Source organism: Tetrao urogallus, assembly GCF_951394365.1.
Source record: "Tetrao urogallus genome assembly, chromosome: 3".
In the NCBI taxonomy this organism is placed as follows: Eukaryota; Metazoa; Chordata; class Aves; order Galliformes; family Phasianidae; genus Tetrao; species Tetrao urogallus.
Genome location: NC_136815.1, coordinates 62,116,917 through 62,133,092, shown reverse-complemented (window position 1 = coordinate 62,133,092; position 16,176 = coordinate 62,116,917). Strand labels below are relative to the sequence as shown.

The 16,176-nt window shown below is 40.0% G+C and overlaps 1 protein-coding gene across 1 annotated transcript; it reads right to left on the bottom strand.

Annotated features, from left to right (window-relative positions):
* Window positions 1-626: 626 nt before the first annotated feature.
* On the bottom strand, window positions 627-15,894 carry SDHA (succinate dehydrogenase complex flavoprotein subunit A; the record flags this gene model as incomplete). The annotated part of the gene is made up of 15 exons (XM_079533960.1): window positions 627-1,104; window positions 1,456-1,569; window positions 1,900-2,030; window positions 3,083-3,194; window positions 3,534-3,652; window positions 5,005-5,176; window positions 5,885-6,080; window positions 6,586-6,754; window positions 7,954-8,078; window positions 9,259-9,407; window positions 10,573-10,737; window positions 10,868-11,011; window positions 11,502-11,663; window positions 11,888-11,974; window positions 15,826-15,894. 15 exons carry the CDS (start codon window positions 15,892-15,894, stop codon window positions 1,018-1,020), a joined length of 2,001 nt encoding a protein of 666 aa, XP_079390086.1. The 3' UTR covers window positions 627-1,017.
* Between the last annotated feature and the right edge of the window lie 282 nt (window positions 15,895-16,176).

Below are 16,176 nucleotides of genomic sequence, written 5' to 3'. Positions count from 1 at the left end.
AGAGACCGCCGGGGCGGAGGAATGAGCGGACCGCCCCGGATGGGCGTCAGGATGGAAGGCAGCCATCGGCACGCGGGCTGCTGCCGACCAATCGGCTGCTGCGGGAGCCGAATGGCTGAGGAGCTCCGGTCGGAAAACGATGCTTCCTTCCAATTTAAAGGCAGCACCGGGTGGCTAGCCGCCGGCTACGCAGCGGCCAGGTCCGGATATAATTCCTTTCTTCCTGCTCAAGCAAGCATAGTAGTGCTCCACGCTTTGGTGGAGGCAGTGGTTCCTCTGAGAGAAAAGAGAGGACTGAGCCACAAGCTTTAGAAGTTCGAGAGATCATAGAATCACAAAGGTTGAAAAAGACCTCCACGATCACCTACTTCAACAACCAACCTATTCCCTTCAACCATATCCCTCTCAGTTCCATCTCTGCACATCCTTCCAGGGCTTGGCCCAGTCTTTCTGAGAAAGCCAACTTAAAATAGTGAGTACTAGTATTAATTTCTACTTACACTTCCAGCTGGGTATCTTGCTTCCTTCTGCAAAACAGAAATATGACAATTTCTACAAGTTTATAACTTTTGGTTTATTTCTAACATTAATTACTTCAGCACCATATTATTTTCCCATTAGCTGAAGTCAGCAATTTTAGACAGTTGCCTAAACTCAAAATACATTTCTTCTTTTTAAAATTCACAAATAACTGCCTTTATTTTGCATGTATAATTACATACATACCAGCATATTCAAAATAAATACAAATACTGGGACAAAACTTCTGATGACTTTATTTAGACACATTTTGTGTTTTCCCTTTGAGTTGTGGAAGATGAGTGAAACAACACAAGCTGTTCTGCATTCCACTTTCATAGTTACGGAGTAAGCCAAAGAACAGAACATAAGTTAGCAAAACCTTGAAGCAACATTTTTCCATTCACTGATAATTAAGAGCAGTATTTTGATTTGCTTCTGCTATGCATATGTACATCAGCCCTCTCTGGGAGAGGACTGCAAGTTGAATCCAAGTTACTAGTATGAGCGAATAGCAGGTGGAACAGTTGAACAGTCTTCTTCATTCAAAGTTCTGTCAATTACAGGTCTGTATTTCAAGGTAACCTAAAATAAAAAAGAATGAGGGGGGGGAAAAAAATAAAAATCAAGGTAAAGGAATCTCATATGTAACAAAGACAGGCTAGTTAACAGGAATGACCAAATAACATGTGCAACAATGACTTATGTTAAACCATTTCCCCATTATTCATTTAATTCCATGGAACACAAACATATGGTAACCCTCAATAAACATTTAAGTTCTACCCATTTACCAACCAACTGAATCTATTAAAACCAAAAGCTTGATCAGAAATGGTATAGGAAAACTATATATCTAAAAAACAATGCTATCAACAGCTGACCAACAGAACTGCTTCCTACTGACAAGGAGACTCTCAACCAGACTCAGCATACCTTCCCCGACTTGACATCCACAGATGAAAGGGTGTGCTTCCTCCAATGCTCTTCAAATGGCCTCTTCTGTTGGCCTTGGAGTGGCTTAGAATAGTCAAACTCATCGACCCGTAGCTAAGGAGGAAATGTTAAAACAGACAAGAAATCGGCATCTGCAAATCACTTTAGAATCACATTATTGGTTGCAACTGTAATGCACCTCCTAACAGCCAGCAAGCTTTATTTTAATACTGCCTGTGCCAAAACTCAAAGTCCTTGTCAAGCTTTGGTATTAAAATCACGTTCCTTACATAGAATTATTCCGTCTTCAACCCTGTTCGCACATTCACAACTTTATTATTACTGTAGTCCTGTTCCAGATCTCCCTAATCATTCCAATGCACGCAATTGGAACATCAAGGATAGTAAATGCAATCTTACATCCAGGCCACATAAAATACATACCTTATAGTCTTCTCTGGCATGAGCACCTCGGGATTCTTTGCGAGCCTCAGCACCATAAATGGTCTGTAGAGCACAAAGCATCAGGTTTTGCAGTTCGAGGGTCTCCACCAAATCAGTGTTCCACACAATACCTAGTAAAATTTGAAACACTGTGGAAGGTGTTCTACAAAACATTTTTTCTTAATTTACTTCTAATCTAGTATTGAGACACACAGTCAAACTAGTCCATGCTCTACAGAATGCAATCGCAGTACTCCAATACTGAATTACTCAGTATTTCCAGGAAGGCTCTACATTGATGCCTACAACCTTAGAAAAAAAATCTAGAACTATTACAAAAAATGTCCAGGTGCACTACAAGTGCACGTGCACTTCTGAGACCAAGTTATAATACCGATTCTCACCTGCTTTATGTACAACTTACAATTCAGTTCCCACACCTCATTTCAGTTGACAGGACGAGGCCAGAGGGTTATTTAAGTTTTTCTTTTTTTTTTAAGTGGTTGTCTAAAAGACCCAGACAACCCAGGGGTTCCCCCTCAGACTGAAAAAAGAAGCCAGCTTGCTAGATATACATGGTTCCCCTTAAGTATCTCCAATGCAGACCCCACGTTCTTTACATGAATATACTTCATTTTATTTCCTATGTTATATCACAACACTACTTTTCTTGATGCTTGGTGAGAGTTGTCCAGGACAGACTGTTCTAATTTCAGTGTTTGAATACATGTCTAAAAAAGGACATAGCAGCTGGAAAGACATACGCAGCTTGAGGAGAAAAAACCTACACCACCAGTTGCACTTAATTCATCAAATCTTAAGAAATACTAAAAGACATGACAGTATCTGTGTGAGAGCTATTTGCTCAGATGAAGAAATAAAATTGAGCATTCAACCTAAAAATAAAGTGTCTCGACACCTTTCTGCAACTCACTGGCCTTTTCAAAACACATTTATGGAGTTCCCCCTAGTATTTGAACAAATTCACATCACATTTCTTGAAGTAGTATGCAATTAGAGAGTGCCTAATAAGATCAATTACTTTGCTGATTTCCATGCTTAGCAATTAGCAGTCTAAAGAGTCAAAATAATAGAGTCAATTTTAAACAAAAGAAAACAGAAGGTCTGTGGAAGGAAAGCAAACAAAGCCACCTTTCTCAGTAACTCTTTGCTACCAAATTACCTCTGTCAAATGTCTTTAGATGAGCCAGATCACGATAAATTTGGCTAAGTATTTCACAGCCTTCTTGTAGTACAGGGCCAGTACGAAATACAGCGGCATGGCTTTGCATTGTCTGCAAGACAATAAAAAAAAATAATCAATTTCATATACGTAAATAATATTCCACATAATTTAATTCTAGCAGAGCTTGATACAGAGTTTTTCTGACTTCAAGCACGTTTGCAGCCTGAAAAAAACATTTCTCTGTTTACCCCAAACAGAAGAAAATCCTCTCTATTATACAGTGGGATAACAGAATATTCACAAAGGAAAGAAACAGCTAAGGAAACAGAGATACAGCTTTATTGTACACCTAGATCATCTTATAACTCCTTTTTATTTCTGCAAGGCAAATAAAAAAAAAAGTGGTCACTTAGCAATTTTTTTCTGCCTTACAGTTGACCAAGCTTACCTTCTGCATGTTAAGTCTCACTTCTGAAGTTCTTATGGTTCCATCAGCAAACCTTAATTTGTCGAGATTAGCAACTGATTCTTCACCAGCATTTGGTTTAATGGAGGGGACTGGCTCTCCTATTAAGAAAATTTCAGTGAGTTTAGTAGGTGAATGTTTCTGGCAGATTCATAAAGTCGTAATGACTGTAACTCAGATCTGTTTTCTTTGTCTGAGACATAAGTTGACTGCAATTTTCCCAAATCTATAGTTTTCATAGCACTTTAAAAAACAGTTCCTAGTGGAATATTTTATTTTTATTTTCCTGTGATAGTTGGTATGGAAATTCCAGGTCAGGCTAAGTTCTGCTGCTAACTCCTTAAAAACTGCACTTGGTGCAAATTCTCCTGAACTGTGCAATAACTTTCACTGGATGTAGCTCATTATTTCCCTCTTATACTTACCTTGTCTCCTCATCTCCAGACCTCCCATCTTCTCTTGGTCCCTGTTTACAACCAGGACTTAACCAATAAACTTGGCACCTACATGAGATTTCTGCATCTCCTCTCCAACACTAGAAAACATCTGTTGCTGGTTGACAAACATCATTAAACTAAACAAACAAGCAATATCTGACTAACACACTTCATCTGTGCAGTTCTGCATTCAGACTAGTTTCCCACGATTTCAAACTCAGAGGAGCCACAGGACTAATCCAAATAAAACATCTGTACAACCCAGAACCAATAAGCACTGCTAGATCCAAGGGGATTACATCACAGACCACTCCATACATGCTGGGGGCAAGGGGAGGAAGGTGGAGGTTTGATGCTGTTTATTTTTTATCAGTCTCACTCTGCATGGTCAAACTATGAGAAAACAGCTAAAAACTACTGGAATTCAGCCACTCTTGCAATGTAACTGCCTCTTATAATGTTTCACTGTTTTTTGGTTTCGCTTTGTTTTGTTTTTAACTTCAAGTTTAGTAGCTACTGCTGAACCAAATTATTTAAGAAGTTACATACAACAGTGATAACACATATACAGAGGAAGAGCATAATACAAGTTTCACTATTTTTTTTCCTATCACTTGCATGTGCAGTCCACCTCATGTATCAACAAGGTGGCAGCAAATCCCACTAAATGAAAGAAGTGGGAAAGCAAAGAACACTTACGCAGAATATGCAGTGCAGAATGTAGAGAAATCTTTATGTTCAAAATCATACTATACTGAAGTGCAAAATTTCAACTGTTTTTGCCAGTAGCACTGAGAGTACCAGTTTAAAGTGGATAAGCTCACAAAGCAAGCCTTAATGACAAGCAGTAGCACACTTAAGAATCTGCATATAAGTAGTATAAATACCGATTCTTCCATTTTCTAACAAATAATAGTCTCGGTCTTGCCTTCTGAATTTGAAATAAGTAGCAACTCGTAAAGCAAGTAGCAAATCATAAACACCTCCATAATAGTAAGACAAAAACTAACACTTACCAGGCTTGCAGGTCTCTGCAATAGTAAGGGCACAAGCACGACCAAAGACCACCAGATCCAAAAGGGAGTTTGCTCCAAGTCGATTAGCACCGTGGACAGATGCAGACGCTGCTTCCCCACAAGCATATAAGCCAGGTACCACCTTATCCTCTCCATTCACATGGGTGATTACCTACCATTGCAGACAGCCAATTAACACTTATTTCTCAAACAGCTGAAGAATGCAAGCATCCTCATTTTTCAAGTGCCATGTGCAAATAAGGACGAAACACCATCTAAAGTTTTCTACATCTATTAACACCTTAGTTTAATAACACTACGTAAATACAGATAGCACTAAAATCTATACTTCATTCAACAGTACTTAACATAACCATATACTACTTCACAATTCTGCAGAATGTTAGAAAAGGGGAAGATACAAATCTGACCTGTACACATTACCGAGGGAAAAGCTGTATTTAGAAAGCAGGATGCAATGTACTAGAAAAAAATAAATACAACAGCTGACACTATCAAGTTGATATCTAAATAGTCTAAGTTGAAGGAATCTGTGATTACAGGAGGTAAAGAGAATTAATATGCATTAACTTAATTGTAACAGAGTCCTAGTTTGATCCCTGAACTGCATCTTACCCTCAAGTTGAAAGTCAGAATTCCTGACAGATACGACAGTAAATGTTAACTTTCTTTTACAAGTATCCCAGATCTTCATCTCCAGATGAACTGGAACATGATTTACAAAATCAAGCTTCACTGTGTGTTTTAAATGCTCTAACATTAATTTAATGTTATTCAGCACTCTTACATTTACATTTGGATAATAATTTCCTAAAACCAGATGAAAATTCAGCCACTAAAAATGGTCTGTATTACTTACCTGTCCCTTGTAATTAGTAGGAATACCTCCCATATTATAATGCACAGTAGGCAGAACAGGAATAGGCTCTTTGGTGACATCAACTCCTGCAAATATCATAGCTGTTTCTGAAATCCCTGGGAGACGAGTTGCCAGCTGCTGGGGTGGTAAATGGTGCAACTGCAAATACACATGATCTTTTTCAGGACCACAACCCCTATAAAATAAAAATTTCAGCATTGGAACATAACAGAAATTCTGCAAAAGCTAGTAATTTTTCTAAGCTAACTTGTTTCATTTCTGATATATAGCCTTTGCAAAAAAAAAAAAAAAAAACAAAACACAAAGATTTTAAAATTCATCTCTAACAAAAAAAAAAAAAAAATATCTAGCATATTTTAAAGCCATCGGCCTTGGCAGAAGTGTATTTTTCAATATCCAGCTTTTTTTTCCACAGCAATTCACAGCACTTAAGACTTTAAACAATTGCATCTCCACAGATAGATGTGATAATTGAACAACTGTCCCCAGACACAAAGAATTAGATCACAAAATCCATAACATCTTACGTTCCCCTTCCTAAGGGGCATTAGGAAAGAATAAGTAGAATTTTTTGTGCCAAATGCAGTATTCAGGTATTTAACAAAGAAACCTACTGCACTGCATATAACCTAGTATGATGAAGCATTCATTCTGAAGCTTTATTAGAATATTTAACTAACCTTCCTTCCCGTATCTCTATGGTCATAGAGCGAGACACAACATCCCTGGAAGCCAGATCTTTAGCTACAGGTGCGTATCTCTCCATAAACCTTTCACCTTGACTGTTAATTAGAATACCTCCCTCTCCACGACATCCTTCTGTTATGAGGCAGCCAGCCCCATAGATACCTGCAAAGAAAGAAGATAGCCATGGAATAAAAGATTTGAGAATTTCCTAACCAAGACAAGCAAGATTGCAGGAGCAAGGTAATGCAAACAAGTCACATGGCTAGACTTTTTTCTACCTTAGTATTACCTGCTAATAACTGTCACCTGTGGCCAAAAAGAAACAAGTAAAGTTATTCCTATCAAGCATTCTTACTGGACAGTGAGCAAGTTCATTTGGAAGACTTGTGGTATCTAAAGTATCGCAACCAGAAGAGATCTGCACCTGTCAATATGTAAGGAGAATTCTCAGAGATTTTGTAGACCTTCATCAATTACTTTGTTCAAGATTTCCAAAATTGATCATCTCAAGTTCTGCTTACTCATCTTTCTTGCCTCTTCTCCTGTGCTAAGACAGCACAGGAAGGCTTCAAACCGTGTCAAATATAAAAGCTTACTCAGTAAGACCTTCCTTATCAGAGTCTTCAGCACTGGTCATCACAGAAAAATAAAGATGCTGACATTCCATGCACCTGATAATTATATTAAAAGCTACAGAATTACAAATAATAAAGCTTCTCTGACTACAAAAGCCTCAGCTACATCAAATGAACACTGACATAATCCTTGACAGGATTAACTAATAGCGTTGCAGAAGTAAACAATACAGAAAAAAAAAAAAAATCACCTCTTGCCAAAAGTTAAAACTCAGCATTTATTTAGCAACAAGCAAAAAATAATAGATCTTTATTTCTTAGTCTGTGACCACTGCTGCCTCCCGTTTAGGTACTGCTACAAAACCCCGGTCAGAAATATACATCTTTACTTCAACTACCCCATTTTCACAGCATATTCTTATGTGAAACTCCTTATGCATGTGAATCTACCCCACTGTTCCTTTATTTATTATTAAACTTCTTATTTTGAGCGCAAGAAGCAGCACACATTTCAGAGGTACAGGGGTTTCAACTTGAAAAAGCAGCACCTTAATATTTAACACTGGTATTACATCAGCTGTGCCCTCTCATATGGGAATAGTTTTACTCTCAGATTTACATTGTACAACAGCTGCAGATAAGTCTGAACATTCCCCTACGAGCAATTAACAAAGTGCAAACTAACTTAAGCACACTTTAAAACCACCAAAAAAAAAAAAAAAAAAAAAATCATCATACTAAGAAAGTTACCTGTATTACTTTATAGTCTGCAATTATATTGCGTACCTGTAGGGTGAAACTGTACAAACTCCAAGTCCTGGCAAGGAAGGCCAGCTCGTGTAACCATAGCAGTGCCATCACCTGTACTAGTGTGAGCAGATGTACAGCTGAAGTAAGCACGGCCATAACCCCTGCAGAACACAAACAGTTAACAAAATTACCCCCCAGAAATATCCAATCCTTATTCTATTCTTTAACTATACTGTCTGCAAAGTGATAGAACTAGAAAAGAGCAATAAGCAAAATACCTAAGGGACAATCACCTAAGTGTAGTAGCAAAATACTTAGCTTTTCCTAAGTTCAACTAGAACAAAAGAAAACTGATGTAGTCCTGTTATAGTCAGCCTCATCTGAAAAATGGCTAGTGACAAAGTTACTTGAGAAAGATTAGTCTCCATTTAAACTATTACTAGCAGTTTTAGCAAAATGACTTACATATATATACGCATGGCCCTGATTTGATGTGCTTAGATCTGAAAAGTTGCTTCTCTAAAATTCACTAACAGTAAATTCTCATGCATACAGCAAAGATATTAGCTTCCAATGTTTCTGAGCACTGCCAATACTCCCTAGTTTCAGGATAAAATCTCACAAGAAATATTAAACTACTTATTGTAAGTAGCTCAAATTACTTCAGTATTAAAGCCACTGTTATTTTAATTAAGCCAAATTTCAGCCAGCAAGCTCATTTTTCTATGCAAGATGTTTATAAACCTATCTATCATACTGAAACAGATAAGAAACAATGAGCAGCAGAAGTGTGATCCAAATAGTGCTCCAGTACACATACACAAATTTCCGCAACCAGTGATGTGAAGTTACACTTATCTTCTGACAGTTTCATCCCACAGTGATCAGACTAACAGTTTTGTCATCTTAATACAACAGATTCTCAAGAACCTTGAAAAAGCTGTTTACTACTAGAAACTCAGAATCTTATAGAGATATACATACTTTGGCAACATCACAATGTCTCTCCTTTCTAAAGCACATTTTCTAGAAATTTAAGATCATTTGGACCATACATAATGCTCTTACACGTTTCAATTTTATGTCATTAATCTAGAATTTACAGTCAGGCTTCTTATTAAATTTATACCTCATTACAAATGTAATAGATGCTTTTTCCCCTGAGGAAGTGATGGAGTTCACAATAATGCTGCATTTGATTGAAGAGGAAAAACATAACTGCTTTTTTTTTCTCCCTTCAAGTCAGTATGTCATCTCCATACTGTGGAGTCAGACACATGTACAAGACACACAGCCCTCTAAATGGCAGCACTCTCAAGATTACCACAAATGTTACATTACCCAGTGGCAATGACAGTGTTCTTTGCTCTAAAACGATGTATAGTGCCATCTTCTATGCAAAGAGCAATAACACCTCGGCATTCTCCATTTTCCATCAGCAGGTCCAAGGCAAAATATTCAACAAAGTAGCTGGTATCATATCTTAGAGACTGGAGAAAAAGAATTTAAAAAAAAAAAAAAGGAATTTTAACAACAACCCCACACATCTAAGTAGCCTCTTCTCAAAACTATAAAACTGCAAACAGACTGTATCACAATGGAAAAAACCTTCCACCGACCATCAGAGAAGCCAGTTTCCTTTAGAAATCTCCATAAAAATCTACTAACAAGTCTAATCTAGCTCAAATGCATATAGTTACCAAACCACTCAATTCTGAGAATTCATAGCTAGTCAGCAGGATGAATTTTCACTGTGTTTGGCAGCACTTCAGTCAGCTGCAGTGCTTGTTGCTTGTACAAGCACGTATTATGAGATCTCTCAGAAGAGCAGAATACACCTCCAGAAGCCATTAACAGCCAGCAGGCATCACCAAGCTAAAGACATTTTTTCATGCCCTCAAGGATCAGAACTGCTGAGTGCTTTTACTGCAGCAGCATGTGTAACCTGAAGGACAGGAATTAGCTAACCACTAAGTAAATAATAATTAGTTACTAGGTATGAACTTCAGGTTTCAAGTACTTTAATACCAGTTAAGAAGAATGACGTTATTTCACAGTTGCAGTTTGTAGAATCAACTACAAGTCCACTCATTTATTTCCATAGAGAAAACTCTGGAAGACCATGTTGACCTTTATGCATTTATGCTTAATTTCTCCCTGCTCCGTTTTATAAGGGGAAAAAAAATGCTGCCTGGTATCCTTTATCAGAGTTCCCCAATGCCACTGCATCAGCTTTTTTGGAGGAAAAAAGAGATTTTGAGGAAGGCTCAGATAAACTCTGTCTGGATCTAGTGAACAGATAGAGAAGCAGTAAAAAACAAAGAACTACTTCAGACCACAAAACTAACAGCTACTTAACATCCACTGTCTCCTCAACAGACATCCATTACAAATACAATCTTTCAATATATTCTAATTTCTGTGTCCTCCTGACAAAAAAAAGCAAGCATCACGTAGCCTATACCATTCCATGGTGCCTTGCCATGGCACCATGAAGGCACAAGAAAGGAAGTTTTCCCAGTTTCCTCACTGATAGGCATGCAAGTTTCTTTGTGTACATCCAACACCAGAAAATACCATTCAAAAAAAGGAATTAAAATACCACCAAAACTTACAAAAAACAAACAACTCAAGTTCTACTTCATAGCTCCTTACCCTGCCATACAGAGTATGCAAGAGTGAGTGTCCTGTCCTGTCTGCAACACAACAGCATCTGTGAGCCTGTCCTCCTTTCCCAAACTGCAGACTCTGTCCTCCAAATGCACGCTGGTAGATTTTTCCTTCCTCTGTTCTACTGAATGGCATCCCATAGTTTTCCAGCTGTTAAATCAAATACAAGAATCAGTTGTGCATAATGAGCAGCAAGTTACTTCACTGTGTTTCTAGAGAGAAGACCACTCTGAGCACTAGTCCGTTGTAAATAGTTACCATCAATGCCAGCAAAGCTCACCTCTATCACTGCAGCTGGGGCTTGCTCAGTCATATAGTGTATGGCATCCTGGTCACCCAGCCAGTCAGATCCTTTCACTGTATCATAGAAATGCCACCTCCAGTTGTCATCTTCCATGTTTCCCAAAGCTGCATTGATCCCTCCCTGAAAGTAAAAACACATTTTCCTGGAATTAAATCTGTGAAGTACAGCTTTATTAGATTTCCCTGGTTTCCGTTAGAATTTCATGTCATTTATGCCTCTACATACAAGTAAGTACAGATTTAAAGAGGCTGTGAAAAAAATGCATGCAAGTTATCATTTTTGCAATGGCTCTTTATCGTAGAAAGGCCTGGGTTGAAAAGAACTTCAAAGATCATTCAGTTTCAACCCCCCTCCCATGGGCAGGGTTGCCCACCACTAGACCAGGCAGCCCAGAGCCACATTTATTTTGCTCTGTTTAGAAGAACAAAACAAACCGCAAAGCTACATGGAAGGCAACAAAAAAGAGAACTAAATAGAAGCTACATGTATAAATTTAATTGAAATTATTTTGGAGAGAGAGGCCACAGTGATATGCAATGCTCCTGTGCATATCCCTATCACCTTTCTTACAGTAGGTATCTCTAAGCATATGTTCCACCTCATTTCTCACCTGCGCAGCAACAGTATGAGACCTGGTGGGAAACAGCTTTGTAACACACGCTGTATTAAACCCAGCCTCAGACAAACCAAATGCAGCCCGCAGGCCTGCTCCTCCTGCACCCACAACAACTGCATCAAACTCATGGTCCACAACTGGATATTGCGTAGAAATCTGGAAAAAAAATAATAACGTGTTTGTTATCACAAGTATTTCAAGCTAATTTGAAGTTATTCATACATATGCAATGTATTTCAGCAACTCAATCTCACTATGTACTTGAGCATGCCACCAACACAAAAACTGGACGCAACACAGCAAGCTGCTTTCTTCTGTGTCTCTGATACATTAGGTGTTAACTACTCTGTTACTTGAGACAGAGAGAAGTATGAACATACCGAATCAGAAACTTTGGCAGAAGCACTTCTCTTTCCATCGACCGTGAAGTGAAAGTTGCGTGCAAGAGTCTGGCATGCTGCTGGCCACTGCAGGAAAAAAAAAAAAAAAAAAAAAAAAAAAAAAAAAAAAAAAAAAAATAATCAAGACAACTATTATGAAACAAATCTTTTCATAAGGAAGAATTTCAGCATACCCAACTATTCAGTGTTACAGTAACCATTTATTCAACACTGATTTAAGAATCATAGAACCATCACTGAACAGTTTGGGTTGGAAGGGACCTTAAAGCCCACACAGGTCCAAGCCCACAGCCCTTGCCACCCACAAGATCGGGCTGTGCACTGTATCAATGTATTTCAGAATAAATGCAGTGAAGTTTGGGCTCTCTTACACTCAGTTATGAAAGCATTCAAAGTTTTGAACAGATGAAAGACTAACCTGCAAATAAAAGGATGTAACTATCAGATCACTAACCAGTCTCTCAGACCTACCTGTGGCTGCAGTGATAAAAGTCAACATGGTATATTATTCCAATTTTCTCTTATGTAAGCAAAGATGAAGACAGCTTTATGACAATCACACAAATTACTGTAAAATACTCAACACTCAACAAAGAACACTGAGAATTTGAATTATTTCAGGTGCTTAAAAGTAATGAGTTTAAATAAACAGTGGTGGGGAAGGCTGTTCCTGATTATCATTGCTTCAAAAGCCAAGTCTGTTCTTCTTGTTTGCATTCTCTACAATCCGTGACTGATTTAGAACAATTTGTTCATATCTGAATGAAGCACAGAGGCAATTACCCCTTTCTGTAATGTTATTCCCTCTTTCCTACCACATTCAAAACCAACAGAACAAAAACAACGACCAAACCTAATACCTCAATCCACCCAGTATCCACTTTTGCTTTAGTAAGTTAAAGGAATCAGAGTTTTTAGTGCTCACAGTATAGATCACCAATTTATTAGCATCTACTATTCCTACCCTACATTGTTAAAAAAATGTATCTAACTGAGCACATATGTTTGATTAGAACAGCAACACAGTAATAACAGTGATTGGTAACACAATATCAGCACTTCTCTATTTGAGGCATCACCCTGGAGCATTTTTAACTGACTTTTCTTTTCCCAGCAATTGTTACAGCCATGGCCTAGTCACCTGGCCGTTGCAAACCTTAAGAAGCAGGTCCTGCTTCTCCATCACTTCCCAATGACCACTTTCTAAGTAAAGTACATTAGCTTTAGTTGACCCAGCTTTATCATCTCTTTTTCTGTTCCTTCAAATGATCTTGCGCAACGGTGAATCTGATGCGTCATCAAACTTGCTGACACACTTCTGGGTTGTTTTTTTTTTTTTTTTTTTTTTTTATAGCCAAGGGAATTAGATTCTTACCTAATTAAACAAGATTAGTATTAACAGCTATTACTAATTAATTCTATTTGCATTTCTTAAAGAAATGACTCTTCCGCTTCTACCTTGCTCTGTTACCACACTCTGGGACAATTCCATACCCGCCTGACTTTCCATATTAAGTCGTCTTCATTAACACTGCAGATACAGAAACAGATTATGTGATTGACTGGCAACCAAATGAAACTGAAGTAGCAGAAGTTATTTATCTGCAGAACAGTTCACCCACCAATGTCACACCAAGTTAAAACTGGATGCCCTCACCATACAGAAAGTACTTCAAAGGCCTAAGATCAACCAAAGTAAGATAAACAGAAGTAATTGCCATGATGGGCTGCATGCTTTGAACGTGGCAGCCATGCATTTTATAGCACGCCCTATTACTATTGCTCATCTCCAAAATGTTGTTCTGAACAACAGCACGGCTCCAATTACTACAATAATTGATTTCTTTTAGGTGAAGAATACTCAAAAAAAAAAAAAAAAAAAAAAAAAATAGGTACTGGAATCAGCTGCCCTGGGAGCTGGTTGAGTCACCATCCTCAGAGGTGTTCAAGAAACACACAGATGTGGTCTTAAGGAATGTTATTTAGTGGGCAATATTGGTGGTAGGTGGATGGTTGGACAAGATAACCTTAGAGGTCTTTTTCAACTTTAATAATTCTACGGTTCTGTTTGTTGTACAAAGCAATTCAAAAAAAGATCTTTGCTGCATATAAAGATAGCACACAGGAAGTAGATTTGCACATACTTACAGTGGCTTAAAGAAACCATAAGTGACAGAGAAGAAAAAAAAGAGCTATGAACAGTCATTATGCCCTGAAGCATAAAAAGATATTGACCCATATTTTCTCCCTCAAAAATGGGAGTCATTTCTGAAGGCTTTCAGCCATGCCTTAAAAATAATTTCTTTTTCAAAAAAATCTGTTTTCTGAAGTGGCTATACCACACTTCCATAGTCCTGGGGCTGTTAACTTCGGGAATATGATTTTCCATCTGGAAACACATTAAAAAAAGCAAAAAGAAAAACCACACATGTCTAGTGGACTCCTTCTCACATCTTAGCTTCTGTTAAAACAAAAGCTTTCAGAACTGCTATTCTTATTCACACACACTTTTTTGTTAAATCTACACAGATGCTGCTATTAAGCTTTTCTCAAAGTGAAGAACAGAACTCTAGAAAAAAAAAAAAGTACCAAATTTAAAGAACATATTGATCATACTAACCCTGAGCTGTTTATGCTACCAGGTACACTGTGAGCCTTAGGGGGAAAAAAATGAAAAATAAAAAATAAAAATTTAAAAAAAAAAAAAAAAAAAAAAAAAAAAATCAAAGGTCCAATCAGAGCTATTTCACTGGCATTCAGAATGTAAATATACTCTTTAAGCCTCTTTCTCCAATTAGAAGTCTCTCTCCTGCACATGTTATTAAGGTTAGAAAAGACCACTCAGCTCATCTAGTCTGACTGCCAACCCATCCCCACCATGCCCACTAAGCATGTCCCCCAGTGCTACATCCACACATTTCCTCAATATCTCCAAGGACAGTGACTCCACCACCTCCCTGGGCAGCCTGTGACACTGCCTCACCACCCTGAGAAGAAACTTCAAATACTCAAATTGAACCTCTCCTGGTACAACTTGAGGCCATTATCCCTCATCTGACTGTTGCTACCTGAGAGAAGAAGCCAACTGCCACCTTACAAGATGGGGTCAACTATAGGTGTGCTGTGAGCTTTCCTTCCCTGTGCCTCTTCTATCATCACAAGGTCCCCACAAAAACAAGAACAAACAGAAAGCTCCCATTTCTCAAGATAAAAAACAAGCTGTTGGATTTTCATGATCTTCACAGGTCCCTTCCAACCGTTCTATTCTCAGCCTTCACTGATGATCCTTACAGATGAGCTGAAGTAAAGCTGTCAGATGTTTGAGACACACTCCCTGCACAGCCAAGCTCCAGTAACATGGACTCTGTCCAGTTTTCCACGAAGACCTCATAGGAGTGCGCAGCACGGTTTCTACCCAGAGGCCAGGGCAGAAAGCACTTAGATCAGCCAGCTTGCTGCAGGGAACAGACCTTCGCAGCACACCCTTCAACCGCAGCCGCGCCCGCAGGCTCCCAGCCAGAAGCAGCAACGGGGCCGCGCCAAGCAGCCCCCGAGGGCGCAGGGCCTCGCTCCAAAATAAAAAACTGCAGACAGAGCCCCCAGCCCGGGGAGAGCCCGCGGCTCCGGCTCTCGGCCTCATCCCGCGCCCCGGAGCCGGTTCCCCCGCCAAGGTCACCGTGGGGACGCGGCACAGGGGACGCCCCGCGCGCGGCGGGACGGCGTCGGGCGCGCTGCTCCGGCAGCGGCAGCACACGCAGCGCCCCGTGCCCGCAGTGCCCGGCCCCCGCCCGGGGGGATCATCGCGCCAGCCCCGAGGCCGGAGGCTTCCCGCTCAGCCGGGCCGCCTGCGGGAAAAGGAAAGAAAGAGAAGGAAGATCGGACTCAGTCGAGCCCGGCAGGGTGAGGACGCCACTTACCGCCCGCGCCGCCGGCCGCAGCCAGCACTTAGCCAAGCTGCGCGACGCCCCCACCACCGCCGCCGCCATTTCGCGCAGCGCCGGAGGAGCCCGCTGCGCGCATGCGCAAGGCCGCGGCTACCGGCGCCGTTGCTCGGGAGGCCCCGGCGGGACAGACCAACCGGCGGGCCGGGGTGTGCCTGGGCGGCCTTACCTTCAGACCGTCCCCTCACATCAACACCCCCGTTTTTCTACACTAATGGGCCGTCCCGGCAGGGGCGGGACGGGCAGTAAGTGACACCGGTGGCGGCCCCGGGCCGGTACGTGGTGACCCTGTGAGGCTCCGGCTCCGCGGTCGTCTGCCTGGTCGTG